This window comes from Podarcis melisellensis (assembly GCF_964234715.1).
Source record: "Podarcis melisellensis genome assembly, chromosome: 1".
NCBI classification, from domain to species: Eukaryota; Metazoa; Chordata; class Lepidosauria; order Squamata; family Lacertidae; genus Podarcis; species Podarcis melisellensis.
Genome location: NC_138528.1, coordinates 82,651,626 through 82,668,826, shown reverse-complemented (window position 1 = coordinate 82,668,826; position 17,201 = coordinate 82,651,626). Strand labels below are relative to the sequence as shown.

Below are 17,201 nucleotides of genomic sequence, written 5' to 3'. Positions count from 1 at the left end.
TGTAACCTTTCCTCCTAATGGCCTGGGACTGGATCACATCTGTGGCTCACTCGGTACATTCATCTACTCTCAGGCCCATGCCTTGTCATAGGGAGAGACTTCCAAACCTCGTGCAATTTGCAGGGTGGACTTAATCCTGTTTGAGCACTAATGCTGGGGGGAGCCGAACAGGTGCAGGTGTCAGGCCAGGTTGAGGAGGGGATTAGCTGAGGAGACATCCCTGCAGGTGCTCTGCTGTCTCTCTCCACATAATCTGACAAGGGACTAAACTAGTTACCACTAGCAAGGACGATAACATTTGTCTGGGGTGCGGGTGGGGTGATGGAATCGCCCAGGCCATGGCAAGTTTCTCCCCTGTGGTGTCATTATTCAGGCATGTGTGTGCTACTGCTCACAGGAGGAACTAAAAGAATTTTTGCCATGCTGTTGGGGGCGACATCTTTTTAAAAACAAAATGAGATACTCTATTAAAGCTGCATTCTGGATGTGAGCTAGCCTTGATAAAACTTGACACTGTTTTCCAGAACCTCCCCTCCCCACTAGCTCTTATGCCTGCTGCCTGAGTGGGGAAATCCTTGTGTGCAGTGATGTGTATCTTATTAGTATGGGAAACTAAGGATTGGGGGAAACATAGTGTGTGTTATTTTACTTATAACACTGCCACCTTCCTCTTCTTCTCTTGACTGGCAACAGGGGCCACCTGGCTGCATGAGTCTGAATGACACATGTGTGTGTGTGTGTGTGTGTGTGTGTGTGTGTATGCATTTGCACACCAGGACTTTTCTCTGATAGTGACACCATTTGCTCACTCAGTTCCTGAGAATGCAGATGATGATTGTCCCAAACCATTTCCATAGCTGGCATTCCTGACTCTTGTTTCCAGCAGTCCTGGTTTTCCCAGCTGCTGTTTTCCATTGACTTTTAACACCCTCTTGTCACATAGTGGCTTTGCAATCATTTTGAGGTCTGAACTGATGAGGTGCCCACCTGGCATAGATTTATCATTAGCTATATGGTGAGTGCCAGTTTCCACACGTCCAGGAGAAAGGTAGAGGGGCCCCCCTCAATGAAATCCACATTACCCTAACCCTAACCCCTACCCCTTTTAGCCAAATAATACCCACCTCCTAAATCTGTAGGTAAAACGTCTGCCGCCAAGGGTAGGAAGAATGGAATCTCCCTCCATGCACTGCCACACATCAGGGCTTAAGGAGCAGGGCTCCTGAATGAGGAACTGTTGAATCTTTCTTTTTAAAAACTGAGCAGAGGCTTCAAGGCATCATGTGCTACAGATGATGACATGCACAATGAAACCAGGGCAGTGACAGAGGCTTGGATTTTGTTTCCTCTGCAGAGGCCTAGCTCTGTTCAGAACCTCTTCAGATCCACGTTCAGAATCATGTATCTACATAGAAGGAAGACTTCCTTCCTACAACGTCTGGCTCCAGCCTTCCCTCTGTTCTGCTGGTGGGACGTGGCATGAAGTGAAAGGTCTTCCCTCGTGTATCCGGCTTCTTTCTCGTCTTCATTTTCTTCTGGCCTGGTGCTTCAGAGGCCTTCTCCAGCTTCTTCTTCTCATTGGGGGATGGAGGAGGAGGATCAACCGTGATCTGGGGGATGGTGAATGTATGGGTGCGGCTTCCAGGATCCTCCTCGTCATTCCGCGCGTACTCCAGCTGCTGTGCATCAAAGATGGCCTTTGAGCCAGACAGCCGAAGTTCTGGGCTGTACTGGAAGTCAGGCCGAGATGCGCGCAGCTTCTTCAGTTGGGCTCTGCATTCACGTTCCAGATCACGGTCTGAGATGGGCACGTCATGTACCTGCCAGATACAAGGAAAGCTTTTAGGATCTGAGGCCCCAAACCTGTAACTTGGGATTTGGGGCCTGCTGCCTAAGGAAAGGGGATTCCCAAGAAGGCAATCTGGAATGGCTGTCATAATGTTAGGAATCTATCAACAGATAGAAAGTGAGGAAGGGAGAAGCAGAAGAATAGCAGCCGATAAACTGAAAGCTTGTTGGATAGAGGCTGGCCAGTATGAGACAGCAGAGCCAAGCAGATCTGCCAGCTGACACGTGTGTGTGTGTGTGTGTGTTTGTACACAGACTAGTGGTTGTGAGTAGAGCTCCTTGAGGCAATGTGTTCAGCTGGTGTTGCCCCCAAGAAAGCTTGGCTGGGGAAAGGTTGTTTTCAGGCGGCCCTTTCCCCATTATTCTGTTGTTTTTATGGGTAACCATACACATAAAAATAAAATTTGGGAGCATGGCAAACACATTCACAAGCACATGTAGCATGTTCATCTTGCAGCCAGGCTTGGCCATGGCTCCCTGCCATAGGATCACAGAGTTGGAAGGGGACTCAAAACGTGTGAGCATATAAGCTACAGGGCAATCGTCCCATGGACTATGCAGTTGAGGGATGCCTAGGTGAAAGTTTAACTGAAGCTTGACAATTATTTCTTCCCCATGATCACCCTCACTGGGGCTGCCAATTTTCTTAATCACCTCTTGCTCCTAGGCAGGACCTGCAGTCATTAACAGGTGAACACACTTCTTCATGTCTTCCAGCTCTACAATTCAATGATTCTATGTCATGAAAAGCTTTGCCTGCTTATTTTTGCACATCAGGATTCTGTGAAAGGCATAAGAGCAGGTTTTTTGGCAATCCTAACACACACAGAGGGAGCCTGCTGTATCTGATGCAGACAGAAACAAGAAAGGGAGCTGCAGGTAATTTAAATGTAGGGCAGGGATAAGGAATCTGGGGCTCTCCTGTTGTTGCTGGACAACAGCTCTCATCACCCCTGGCCACTGGCCATGCTGGCAGGGCGGGGGCGTTAATGGGAGTTGGAGTCTAACAACATCTGAGGGGCCACAGGTCCCCGAGCCCAGGTGCAGGATGTTCTCCTGTTGCTGCTGATGGCAATTCAGTAGACTGGGTAAAAGTCCCAGGAAGAGGAGTTCCAGTGGTTTCTACCTCAGCCATGAATGTGTCTTCTTGCAGAAGGTGAGCTGGGATACTGCGCAGCTTCTCCAGGGTCTCCACCACCCCTGCGCAGTCACGTAGTTTCTCTGAGGAGCCCAGGGCTAAGCGGATCAACAGCATCCCCACACGAAACAGCACCTTGATCCCTGCAGAAGAAAAATCGGGGCAGAGTTTAGGGCACTCAGATATGGTAAGAAACTCCCTTATACTAGGACCAGGCTACTTGCTCAGAAATGTCTCTTCTTCTTGGCAGAGTCTTGGCCAGAGAACACCTTCTACATCACCGGCTACCTGACCTTTTCAGCTAGAGGTGGGACCTTTGGTGTAACACATAGCTTAGAGGTAGACAATCCGCCTTGTACACAGAGGGTCCCAAGTTCAATCCCTGGCATCTCCAGGTAGAGCATAGAGAGACATCTGTGTGAAACCCTGAAGGGCCATTGCCAGCCATTGCAGGCAAAACTGAGCTAGATGGATGAATGACCTGACTCAGTAAAAGGCAGGTTCCTATGTTTCTATGCTCCAAAACAAACATTCCTCACCTAGGCCTCTGCCAACTCTAACCACTCCATTGAGCCTTGTGATGTTTCGCCCACAGATTCTCTCTTCCTCCACCCTTTGAATAGGCCCACAGTTCCCTAAGTCCATGACAGCCACTCACCCTCACTGAGAAAGGCATCCCACACCCTCAGCACTGTGGGAAAGGGCAGGCTGCGGGTAAAGAGGCACAGAAACCACTCTGGCATGTAGAGCAGAGGGCCCACGCCATGCTTCTGCAAGTGCTTAAGTGCCTTGGGGCACACCCGGCGCAGAAGGGCAACAAACACTTCGCTGTCCAGCAACAGCGCTTCCTGCAGGAGAAGGGAGAGAAAATGTCGTGGTTAAATATATGGTTGGTCACATGTTCTCAGATACTGTCCCGAAGGACTTCATCCCGTCATAACCCACAAACTCCACCTTTCGCATCTTTCAAAATGAATGGCTCTTTCTAATTTGCCAGAAACTGTTTCCGGAGTCTATGTTGCTCATTTTATCTGGCAAAACTCTTGCACCTCAGCAGCTGTGCGACAGGCCAAAAAGCAACTGCTGAAGGTTCCCTCACAGTCATCGCTGTTGAAAGCTGCAGCTCTTAAATCCCTGTCTTTTATTCAGCTATTCAAACGTGCAAACGCCATATCTTCAAAATGGTGGTGACCCTACCAGTACTTGAGATTGAGGCCCTACAAATCAGACATTTCTTTCCTCCCACCAAGTCAGCCCACATCCACAATAATCCTAGATCAATCTGCCCCAACCTGGTGTCTTTCAGATGTTGCTGGACGCCTCACAAGTGGCCATGTTGGGTGGCGCTGATGGGAGTTGTAGTCCAACAGCACCTCCACCCTCCCCCAAATTATCTGACAACAGCTCTCAGAAGATAAGTTTAGGGGTTTCTACACAGCTCTGCCCTCAGTGGGAAATGTCCCTGACTCAGCGTCACAAGTGCCCACTTCCTGTTGCCCCAGGGAGGACTCTCCTCCTTCCCCCAGTCTATTACCATCTTGGGGCTGTAGTAGCCAGGCAGGTAGCAGTCGCAGATCTGCACCAGGCACCAGAAGGCTTGCTGGAAAGGACAAGTAGGCTGAATTAGTGAAACATTCAGGCAAATGGGAACTGCGGCGGGGGGGCCGGGGTGGAGGCAGGAGGGAAGGGAAAGGAGTGTGATGGAAAGAATGAGAGAAATGATGCTAATAAAGAAGAGGAAGGAATCATGATACCAATAGGAACAAAGGGCATCCCCTTCAAGTGCCATGGAAAATCCCAGACATCCCATTCTTTTTGTGCAATATATTGGTGGCCATTTTGGGTGTTGTGATCTTGCCTGCTCTCACGCTGCACACACACACACACCGTGCTTTTTTGGGGTGAGAGCATGCCCTAGAAGACACACAAGCTTGGTTTTGGGTCAGAAAAAGTCAGACAGTATGTGTAACTTGGCATAAGACTCACCTCTGCAGGCATGTGCATGAGCAGCAAAGCACCCAGCGGTCCCTGGGCCTGACAGTAACCCTCCTGGGGCCGATACACCGTGTAGGCTTTCAATAGTTGCAGGAGTCCTTGCTGCCTGTAAACGAACAGAGGCTTAGAGAGAAGACCGGAATTCATAGACACAGCCTTACATTAAGTTACACCCATCCAATCAATCCAGACAGAAAAAGCAGACCTGCTCCACTTTCCTGTTGTCCTACATTAGACCACAGGCCAGATTCAATGAACTGGTCCTGTTAGTGGAAGCCCATGCAAGGACTTCCAGTAGCACAGCAGGGCTTTCTCACCTCCACTCTCCCCAAATCTGCTCTGGAGGGTTGAGTGAACCCCTAGAGCAGATTTAGGAGATACATGGGGTAGGAGGGGGGGAATCACTTGCACTGATGAGACACATTACTCAGCCTTCCTTTGGATACAGCCCTATGTGTACAAACTGCTTTAGACATTTGAATATTAAATAGCTTATAAATACTGCCAATAAATAAATGAATAAACAGAGTCAGCTGCCTTGGAATTGGGCATCCTAAAGAATGTCATTTAGAAACAAGCAACCCTCAATTGCCAGCTCTCATGCTTGTGGAGGAGAGGGGGGAAGGAGGAAAATGAAAAAACGAATGCAGCGTTAAGCGTCTCTTCCAAGTGGTCAGTGAAATAGTACAACCCATGGCTTGACCTCATTTCATGTATTCACCAACAGCTTTTGAAGCTACCCCGTTCACCCACCCCATCACTCTTCCTTCCTTCCTGCTCTATTTCCTCCTTGTTTTTCATGGCTTTAAAAAGTGGTTCCCCCACTCCTCTCCTTCTGCCGCAGCTATTATTCTTTTGTCCCTCTGCCCACCTATTACCACATTTGATGTCCTTTTCTCCCCAAACACCTTTATTTTCTAATCTCTTCCATCCCAATCCTTGCTAGATCATTCCAATTTGTTTGAAAAACTGAAGCCTAAAATAATTATGAAAAGGAAATAAGTGTATGCATATATAGCTGATGTTCTGTGTGCAGAATCTGGATTACTGATTTGTTTATTATAGTCCCAGGGCATGCATACTGTCTGTTTGGCTGCATTCTGGCAATGCAGGAAGAGTGTTTTGGATCACTGGTCTTCAAAGGGAGCTGGATCAGGACCCACTACTGAGTTCCAGCCTGAACTGAGGTGGGTCGGAACAGCAGCACTGCTGCCAGGCAAATATATAGTAAACACACAAGAAGAAATGGGTTCCCAAATGCATGTCTGGGTTAAAGGTGGGTCCCAGGTCTGAAAAAACTATTTTGGATGACTCCTTAGATTCCTCCACAGCAGCTGGTTGTCACAACAGCCAGACTAGACAATCACTGGGCTAGATGGGGCAAAGAATCTGACTTGGGCTAAAGCAGTTTTCTATGCCAGCAGCATCAGAGAAAAATAAGAACCCCGTCTTAGTACATTAGATAGTACTAAAATGATAATGATGAAACAAGGTAGCTAAAATGACAAGAGGAAACAAAATGACGTAAGAGGAAACAAAAAAACAAAGAGGAAACAAAAAAATAAAAGTAAAAAGAAGTTTGAACTAAGTATGGGTTGAACTATGTCAGCTGCATGTAGGAATAAAGGCTCTTTGGCTCCCCCTAGAGGAAATGAAACAAAAATAAAAGCAGGGCTTCCTTGGGTTGGTTACTATAGCGTCACACGGTCCCCTTGTTCCAAGCGGAAATCGCAACCTGTACTTCATAGAAAGCTTCAGTCTGTTTCAGAAGACAATGAAACAGGGCTTCCCATATGCAACCTTTCCCCTGCCTCTGATCACATGCCAATATATCCAAAAGGAAACAAGTTCATGTTACCTGTTAGGAGGAGAGGGAGAGAGAGAGAGAGCGCTATGCTAGCACAGATAGCAGAGCAGTACAGATTAGGTACTCTGAGGCTGAAATCCTATTTGGACTCAGTGAGGCTTGCTTCTGCGTAGACATGTATAGGATTGCACTGTTAGCCTGACAGGGAATCTGTGGCCATCCATATGTTGTTTGACTTTCAAAACTCACCAGCCCTAGCCAGCACGGCTTGGGTCAAGGGTCATATAGTGGGAGTTGTCGCCCAACAACATCTGGAGGGCACCAGCTTCCCTGCCCCGCAGCTACAGGGTGATAGATTGTGTGCAAGTATTTAACTGTGGCTGAAATAATTATACTCTAATGCTCTAATAATTTTGATATTTGTTTTGCTTGTGTTCTGTCTTCAAGGTTTCTGGGAGATTCAAATTGCACTGGATGTGCTCTCGAGTGCAACCCACCTTCCCTGGATGCCTACAGATAAATAAATATCCATTACGAACATCAGGACTGCCTTGCTGCTAATTCATGTTCCTCTCCTCCAGCCTTCTGTCTCTGCCGCAGGTCTGCCAGACCCCCCTGAAAACTCACAAGCAGGGCATCAGCATGGTGATGATTCCCTCTTGTGTGTCTCCATTAATATTAATGGCGTAAGAGTGTGTCTTTTGCAGCCACGTTTAGAAAGGCAATACAGATACAATTTCCTGCTTTGTCTCTGGAGGGAACTTAGGCAACTTGGCTGCTGTTGGCAAGGCCTTCCAGGTTGTGATGTCATGGACAGAGTCCTCATTCACAAGACTGTGTGTGTAAAGTGTGCTCCAGCCAGCGGTGGATGAAGCTGCTTGGGCGCCTGGGGCAGGGCGAGCTGCCCAAAGGGGTGGGGCGGACCATGGGGCCTCTGGGGTCTGCCTGCCTCCTCCCACTCTGCTGCCCTACAGCTGGGGGGAGGCAGCAAGTGGACCGTTTGGGCAGTGCGGGGCCTGCACGTGCCCAAGCCACCGCGTCTTTCCCAGGTGAGATGCATGGCTTGGGCGCACTGCAGGCTCCATGGTGAGTGCTGCCCGGCATTTTGTCACCCCCAGTGGTGACACCCGGGGCGGACCGCACCCACCGCACCCCCCTTCCTCTGCCCCTGCCTCCGGCCACAGGTTTCCTTTCCTTTGTGAGGCTCTTCTGTAACTCACAACATGTGCTAGAACTTCAGGCTTGGAAACTTGCGCATTTCACTTCCCTGCTCTCAAAGCCAGAGAAATGAAACTATAATAGGAACATAGTAAGCTGCCATGCATCACATCAGGCTGCTTGCCCATCCAGCCCAGTATTGTCCACTTTGACAGGCAGCAGTTCTCCTGGTTCAAAAGCAAATATCTCTTCTATCACCTGCTACCTAATGCTTTTTAACTGGAGATGCCAAGGGTTGAACCAGAGACCTGCTGCATACTCTGCCGCTGAGCTATGGTTCCTTTCTCAAACAGGGAGATTGTGGGCAGTGTTCAACAAAATAGTTGCATGTGCACACAAGGATGACCACTAAGTACAAAGGGATTCCTCCTTCCCCTGCCCCCTGCCACCTCCAGATCTGCTCTGAAGGGTTGGAGGAAGCCCTAGAACAGATTTAGGGAGTGCACAGAGGAACCAAAGGGGTAAGAATGTCCCATTGCACAAGGAAAAATTCACTTGAGTGTTACGTTGAATACAACCCCATGTCTGCACCTAGGCAACTGGAGAATGGTAGAGTACACCCGTTCAAGAATTCTGTTTAAATATAAAAGGGAAAGGAACACCAAAATTGTGGGAATGAGTGTCAGAAGCCCATTTACTAGTATTTGTCCAGCTTTGTTTTCATTTAAAGTTTGGATGTGTGCTCCCCTGTTCAAGTTCTACAGCAAGATTCCATGAAACCTCCACATTAAGTGAAGAAGCACAGCCAGCCTAGCCTTCTTTCACTTTCATATGGCTTACAGAAGAAGCATGTTTACATTTTATTTTAAAAGTGTTTCTTACGCAGCATTCAGGAAACTTGACTTGCTGAAAGACCCTCCATTCAACTCCACACCTTTTAAACCCTGTGGTTGTCTATTCAGAAATTAATCTGCCTCTCCTGTTCACATTATTAGCCCTTCACTTACCCAGGCCCTTCAGGGGACAGAAACATCTCATGGAAAGGGAACTGGCGATGAATGTCCTTTCTGATTGTCTCCACCCATTGAGGATCACCAGGTATCTCCTGCAGCTCCTACAACAACAAACTACTTTCAGAATGACCTGGATAGAAGGGTTACTAGATTCAGGAGAGATCACACACACACACACACACACACACACACAGAGAGAGAGAGAGAGAGAGAGAGAGACAGAGACAGAGACAGAGACAGAGACAGAGAGATACAGACTATTCCTGAAGGAAGTATATATGGTTCCAACTTTTTTAGGCGCAAACAGACCTAGATAACTTTTGTTGTTGTTTCAATCTACATTTCACCAAAATTGCTGGGCTTTTCATCTGCTGCTGTTTTAGTTTTGTAATTGGGTTGTTTTGGATGTATTTAAACATCGTTTCAGATTGTTTTTCCATAGATTGTTTGTGAGCTGCCTTGAGAAAGCTTTGCCCTGAAAGGCAGTATATGAGTTGATTAAATAAGTGGAAACATGCAAAGGAATAAACAATGGCAAGGTCACGGTTTCCTTCCAGCCAGAATGAAGAACAGCAAGTTTAACAGCCCAATCCTATGCATGTTGACTTAAGTCCCATTATCTTAAAGGAGACTTACTTCAAGGTAATTGTTTGTAGCATTATACTGCACTGCACAACATTCCTTACTTGCTATGAGAACTGCTCTAGCTATAACTATGTCTGGGCAGCCACCAGATGATAATGTAAAATATCCAAATCAGCAATCTCAGCCAGTAAGAAGAAGGTGATGAGTTGCGCAACGAACCATGAAATGACATGAGGGTTTACAGGAAGAGGACATGGAAGAAGAGGATGAGGAGGTGAGTAATGGCAGAAACTGCAGCAAGCAGAGACCTACAGGAATGTCAGAGTGCGAGTACAGCTGCACGAGATGTGACCTCACCTGGTACTTTCCGGAGTTCCTCATCATTTTGGCTTGTCCTCCACACAGCAGAGGCCAACAGCGGACACGTAAGGATGAAGGGATCCCCTTCCGGCATAGCAGCTTTACCTGAGCCAACAGACCTCATCAGCAAAACAGTGATCCTGTACAATGCTCCATCATAAGATGGACCCAAATGCAGGCCCATCATAGAGCCAGTCAAGGCTGGGGCCAGAGATAGCTGGCAGGTGTCCATCTTGTTTCCCATGCCTTTTAACATCCACACGAAACCCTTGAATGAGGGTCAAGTGCAGATTTAGGGCAAGGTGTCATCGGTATGTGGTTGATGATGATTCCCAGCTCTGTTTCTCCTTTACATTTCATTTTGTTGAGGCTGCATAAATGCTAGATTGGCGTCTGGGACCAGTAATGGACTGGAATCATTTATTTTGAGAGTATATATTGGATTCATTTATTTTGAGAGTATATATTGTCATTTCATACAACATATAACATGGTAGTGTACAACAATATATACAATAAAATATAAACCACAATGAAATCAGTAAAAAAAATTGCATATGTTAGGAGATCAATAAACTAAAACTCAGTCTCCTTGACAAGATGGAGGTACTGTGGATATGTGGTTTATCAGTCAGAGGAGGTGGTATTCAACCTGGTCTGAATGGGGTTGCACTCTTTCCCTAATCAGGAATGGTTAACCTATGGTCCTCCAGATGTTGCTAGACTACAACTTCCACCAAGCTGAACCATGGTTCTGCCATGATCTCTTCTCACTGTGCTAGTATTTGGAGGAAGATCAGGGAGGGTGGATTTAAAAATGCTGGTGAATACCCTTGCTAGGGGAGGAGCATGTCTCCAAAAACGTGGAGCAAATTCTGATTGTGTAGGCAGAATATGGGCTGTTGTTCTTTGTCTATGAGCCAGTGAGAGAAACTCCTTGTGAACGTTATTTTCTGATCCTAATGGGACTCATCAAATGCTCCATTTAAAGAGGATAGCAGTATCAACAATAAAGCAAATTATCTCCAATTTCCTCTTACCTTTCTGTAACGCCGGGCCATGGTTTTCTCCCAATGACTTGTCATCTCCAGCCACTTGGTCTCACGGTGCCGGATGAGCTCAACTGTGGGCTGCCCTAGGCTATATGTGGGAGAAACAAGAACAAGGCTGAGGACATCTTCCTCTTCCCTCACTTATTTGCCACTTTCTTTTTTAACGCATCCATCATGTCTCTTTAGATGCAGCTAGCCAATCTTACAATGTTTAATTTATTGAGGGCTGCTTAAATTTTTTTTAGTGCATTTTAAAATTATTTGCAATTCATCTAGAGGCTGCTATGTATTAGGCAACAAACGAATCAAATAATACTAATGTAAAAATGAGGCAAGTTGTCATTCCTTCAGATCCACCTCAGAACCACTTTCCTTTGAGGTGCAAATGCAAAAATGGCCACTACTACAGGGAGCTACGTCAGAAAAAGCACACTCATTGCCACCCACAGGCCTCAGGATGTTGATGATCTTGGGTTCTGGGCAGCTTCCTATGGATTTAGCGCTCCTGAGCGATCTAAGACCTTAAAAGTAAAAAAACAGCACTTTTAATTGGGCCTGGAAACAAATCAGCAGCTAACATAGTAATGTCAGAACCAGTGCTCAGGGTCGTCTTAAGCATATCCAGCACCGTGGTGCAAAGATCCCTTTGCCCCCCCCCCCCGCAACTCCAAAACAAGGGAGGAGGCGGTGGAAAATGTCCTCTACCTCCCCCACTGCCCCGATCCCCGGCAGGGTGGCAGCGATCAAGCAGGAAAACATGCTGGTGGACATGCTCTCCGGCGTTGGGGCACCAGAAAAGGCAGCCCAGGAAGGCTGCACACCGCCTTTCACCAGGAAGCAGGAGGAGGAGAAGCAGGGCCATCTTTAGCAGATGCAGATGCTTGGGAGGGAAGCCGTGCGCAGCTTCCATCCTAAGCCTCTGTGGGGATTGCTCTCCTCCTGCGGAGGCTTGGGAAGGAAGCCGCACGCATGCCAGCCATATAGTTGGTGGGGCGCAAATGGCGGGCGTGCAGGGAAAGGGGGAGGCTGCCAGCAAAGCTGCACAGCTCCCCCACTTGTTTGGGCGCCTCTGGCACAACGAACCACTAAGACCAATGGGAAAGATGGCTCTGCCAGTGCTATATATTCAGTGCTTCTTGTCCCAGTTATGGATCTAGCCACCATGCTCTGCTCTGTTTGTGATTTCCAAACAGTCAAAGGCAGCCCCATGCACTTCAGGTCTGTGGGATCCAGTTTGGGTTTTTCTCTTAGAACCCCGAGGCCCATCAGCTGGAACTCGGTGCCAAATAGTGACTCAGGCAGGCAGGCATATGCTAAGAATTAAGAAGCAGGATGTTTCTGAGCACATGCTCAGCATAGGAACTTGTGAGCAGTAGTAGAACCAACTTCACATATCCCTTTGCACAAAAAGCTGTTCCCATTTCCTTCCCCTGCTTTTCTTTTTCAGCAGTCTAATCAGAAAGCAGAAAGCTTTTCTGTTGTTGACAGCTGTTGCTGATCTACAGCAGATTAGCCACAGATCTACCAGTTGATCCCGATCTACTTTCTGCCCTCTTGGTTTAAGTTCTAACTGTAATTAGTAAGCAAATACAGAGCAGCCCTAAACAAATGGTGTAATGAGCACTTAAACACTGAATAAATCTTAAAATACGTTTGGGGGGTTGGCTACTTGGTTTCTCCCCCACCCCTCTAGAGAAATATTCAGTTTTGTAGATCCAGAAACACAGCATGGCTCCTTACATTCCTGTTTTTATGTGTCATGTTCCTTGAGTGACAGAGAAATGCACTGAAAATTGTAGAATGAAAAACGGGAAGACATGTTAGCATCCTGCAAGCAAATCAGGATGAAGCATCACTGTCATTGTAACTAAACAAATCAGAAAGAATGTTAAATAAAGGCTGGATATTATCTAACTTCCGCGTAAGCTTTGTGCAGGCAAATCAGGATGAATGTTCAATAAATATAGATGGTCAGGAGCAGCCTTTTCATAAATTTGACTTTCATGCTCTCTTTCCCAGGAAGAAGATTGTACATTGGCCAGGAAGAAGGGAAAAACTTTTTATCTTTAACAGGTAAGTCTCAGCATCTCACTAAACTCCAGTTTTCTATGATCCTTGGGGGAAGTTATGAAAGCTAAAGTTGTATTAAGTTGCATTGAAACTGATGCAGATTTGCAGTGGTGTCAAACTGATGTAGATTTGCAGGGCTTCTGAATCTCCTGTGCAGTACGCCTTGCACGCAGGCAAGTTGAAGAAACCTTGTCACTAACCACTGTAACCACCCCTGTTGCCATGGCGCACAAGTTGTCATGGACACAGTGAGAGGATGTGGCCACTCATGATTGCTATAACAGGAAGTGTTAGTTCATAGGTAGGCAGAGACATTTTCCTATGGAGGCTTCTTCTTCTACCTTACAGTAAATCTTAACATTCGGTCCATTGCTAATTCCAGCCCAGTCTTTATAGCCCTGTTACAAGTTGGACTTCAAGCCAGCTAGAGAATCTATCTAGTATTAATATGCATACAGAGAGCTCGACTTTGCATTGCATTGTTTCATTTATTTATTTATCACACTTGTATACCACGTAATCATTTACGTATCTAAGTGGTGTACCTAAAAGCAAACCACAGAAAATGGGACAAACATTAAAGGATGAGCTATGTAGAAGTAAGGGAGGGAGGTGGGCAATCTGTTTCCACCAAGACTTAATCTCCCCACTCTCTACTAGCTACCTAAATTCTAGACTGCAAGCAACAATGATTGGGTCAATTTCTCTTGAGTTCCATTATGCAAAAAGTCAATCTGGATTGCTTTTTAATTTCCCCTGCACCACTTTATGTCTTTTCCAATACATGAAACCACTTTGCTAAGCAGTTTTAACCCTGCACTGAAAATATTCCTGGAGTATTGAAGCTTGACAAATGAAGCCTATGGACTGCATCCCCTCTACATCTTAGAAGTCCTTGTTTCAAATTATACCATCCCAATCAACAGCATCTATCAACCTTACCTACTGCAGCCATTTCCCCATTGCAAATAACTGTAATAAAATAAAGATAGGGTTTTGATGGTGATTTAAGGAAGGCAACTGACCAGGCGGAAAACAACAACACATGGGCTTGTTTCTATATGACTGCAAACAAATTATATACCGTATTTAAAGCACATTTGAAGCACATTCTTTCCCTCAAAGAATTCTGGGCACTATAGTTTACCCTTCACAGAGTTACAATTCCCAGGACCACTTAGCTATTTACAGTGCCCAGAATTCTTTAGTTTCCCAACCATCCCCTGGGGTTTTCCTGTTAAGCATTAGGCCTATGAAGAATTCAACCTTGAATATGTTAACTATTGAATAAGACCTTATCAGTTTCAACACAAGAAGGGAGTTTTTGCAAGAAATGAGATTTCAGATTGCCTCAAGATTGCCATTAGAGTACACATGAAGCAGGTACATCTGCAGTCTGTCGCAGTTTGTATAGCTTCACCAAGGAAGGTCAAAATAACACACAGAATGCTGAATAAAGTTTGGGGGGAAATTATTTGGAGTGATACAGGGTCATATAATACTTTGAATACGTTGGGCTATGACCAATGTCTGTAGCAGAGAGCCAGGAGGATCGTATGTAATTATATAACATGAAAAATTCATAAAGAAATAACTAGATAATGAGACGAATTGATGACACCAATTGTACAATTGGCCAATACGTTATTCATGTAAATATGCTGAATTGTAGAAGTGTTAACAGGTATCAAACTTTGAATCTGTGATAATTATCTGTTTCCCCAGGCAAGGCGATAGCCACTGTCCTGCTCCAGCAAATGAGATATACATATGGAAACAGGCCTCCATGTTCCCAGTTAGCAAAGATGCAGATGAGAAGAGCATGTCTGTCACAATGGTTAGGGAAGCCCCACTGATCTGACTGGATGCATTTTTGCTAGTTCTATGGATTGTTTGAGCTGAGCCAAGATTTCTGTCCTCCTACATCAGGGACAGGAAGCTTATGGCCCTCCAGATGTTGCTGGAATCCAACCCTAACCATTGGCACTCATGGTTGGGGCTAGTAGGACTGGAGTCAACAGCATCTGGAGAGCCACATGTTCCTACGTAATAAACCTGGGACCACACTATAGGTTTATTGTGTCTTTAATATTTTGTTGGGAGCCACCCAGAGTGGCTGGAGCAACCCAGTCAGATGGGTGGCTTATTATTATTATTATTGTTATTGTTGTTGTAATTATTATTGCCATCGTCATCTATTATGTGTTGTGAATTTCTTTCTGTAGAAAAGGGAAGACTAGGAATGGAAAGATGAAGGAAGGTTTAGAACTAAGTACCAGGGATCTTGACCCCTTTTCATCTTCTCCATAAATAAAACCCATTCCTAGTATCCCAAACAGCCACAATTCACTTAAATTAAATATGAGAGTGGATCACATTCCCTGATCCATTCTTCTTCTTCTTTTTCATTTCACAGTTATCAATATGTGTTTTAGAGCTACCTAAACAAAACTGGAAGCAATAATTATATGTTTCTTCTCCTTGGTTTTAAATCACATTTCTTGCTAATGAAATTAAGGACCCAGATGAGAATGAGAGTATCCTTCAGAAGGATGATGCTCATCACATTCCAGAAACCTGTACCTGCCTTTACAAACTGGACCAGCAAGCAAGGATCTAGAAATGATAATTCTGGGGCATAATGTGTCCCGCCATCTTGAAAACTGCTATCATGCAGAGGTATTCAATGTCATCTTCCAAAAAGCGCTGCTTCACCCTCTCCCAAAGCTTCCTCCCCCTTTTCCCCATGGTCTTTGCAACAGAAGGCCTGCCTTACCCATTCTGGAGGCTACTGCCCCCGATGAAGCCATAGCGATCAGCTTGGCGATATGGAGGCATCCCATTCAGCTCGGAGTCGGAGCCCAGAGAGCTGGCATCATCGTTCAGGGATAAATCAAAGGCATCTGGCAATTCAGCCGCAGCTTGGCTCACATCAGGGAGCTCTTTGGAAAGAGTGAGGTCCGACATCCTTCTGTCCGAGAACAGCACCCTTATCTCAGGCTAGTTGCTACTGCACCCTTGACTTCACATCTGAATAATGAGAAACAGGGAGCTGCGTCTATGATTGGGCCCCTTCTCAGTACTCCTGTGACTCTAGTTCCCCACAAAGCTCTGTAAGCTATTTCCTCCCACAACCATTTCCTGATGCAACTGACAGCACCCAGAGCTTTGCAAAGTGAACAGGGCAAAGGGGGCGGGGAGAGAGAGAAATGTGGGGATCTGAAAATATGTGGGAAGCTAAACACTAGACAGCTTCCTACAGGGAGACTTGGAAGGTAGCCAACACCCCCAGCGAATGGCCTTACCTTCTTTCACCTGCTCCGCATGTACAAACATAGCTTTACTCCAAGTCAGGCTGTTTGCAGTGTACTTAGTACACTCTAAACTGACTGGCAATTGAGTTCAATGTGTTCTCAGCCTGGGTTTTCCCAATCCTAGGTCTGGCACTGCAGTCAATATACCACTATGTTGAAAAATGTGTGGTTAAAGTGAACACCTATATATGCAGTGGTGGCTGATGCTCATTGAGACTGGTAGGGCAGAAGGCTGGGAGCCCAACAGTAGGTGGAGCCAGAGTCAATGTCGGGTGGAGCTAACTGAATCTAGTTTTGCTCCCATATTCATTCCTGCTGAGTTCTATAAGAGCAACACTGATGATAAAGAAGAGGAAGCTGACAGATATTCCTACCCTCCCTGGGCTGGGTGTAAGGAGGCAGGTAGGCTGAGGACAGACTGAGGTGGCTGAGGTTGCACCCAAAAGGACCAGCTTCCACTGAATTTATGACAAAACCACTGGTTGGTATACAAAATGGACCCAGTGGGGCACGTGAAAGAATCCAGCTGGTCTGGATCATTTAGAGATCAGTCAGAAACAAGTGTGTGCTACTCCTGCCTAAGCTGCAACCACTCAGCCAAACGAGTGAGGCTGTAATCTCTGGGGAAGGCTGTGTTTACAGACATAGTTCCCAGTGGTGTGCGTGTGGCGTCATGATTTGGAAAGTCACTGGCTTGAGTCACTGACTGCATAAACAACCACCCAGCACAACATTATTGGCTAGAAGATGCTGAAAACAATAGCTTCAAGTTCTCTGACCAAGCCTCCCTCACCCCACCCGCTTTGGTTAAGAGGGTTAAGAGTTCTTCTTCCATACCAGGGCTAGTCAATGTGGTGCCCT

General features: G+C 46.2%; 1 protein-coding gene across 1 annotated transcript; it reads right to left on the bottom strand.

Annotated features, from left to right (window-relative positions):
* Positions 1-754: 754 nt before the first annotated feature.
* LOC309378285 (carabin-like) lies at positions 755-17,148 on the bottom strand. Its single transcript, XM_081926291.1, has 9 exons — positions 15,803-17,148; positions 10,945-11,044; positions 9,902-10,009; positions 8,954-9,060; positions 4,973-5,087; positions 4,521-4,586; positions 3,645-3,834; positions 2,975-3,129; positions 755-1,820 (listed from the first exon to the last, which is right to left on the bottom strand). The coding sequence occupies exons 1-9, from the start codon at positions 15,991-15,993 to the stop codon at positions 1,398-1,400; spliced, it is 1,455 nt and encodes a 484-aa protein (XP_081782417.1). The 5' UTR covers positions 15,994-17,148; the 3' UTR covers positions 755-1,397.
* Between the last annotated feature and the right edge of the window lie 53 nt (positions 17,149-17,201).

Coding starts and splice junctions, on each gene's coding strand:
- LOC309378285 (XM_081926291.1), bottom strand. CDS start 15,993: ATGTCGGACCTCACTCTTTCCAAAGAGCTCCCTGATGTGAGCCAAGCT. Junction 9,061..9,901: donor GGAACTCCGGAAAGTACCAG/GTGAGGTCACAT, acceptor TTGTTGTTGTAG/GAGCTGCAGGAGATACCTGG. Junction 5,088..8,953: donor CTGTCCCCTGAAGGGCCTGG/GTAAGTGAAGGG, acceptor GTTCGTTTACAG/GCAGCAAGGACTCCTGCAAC.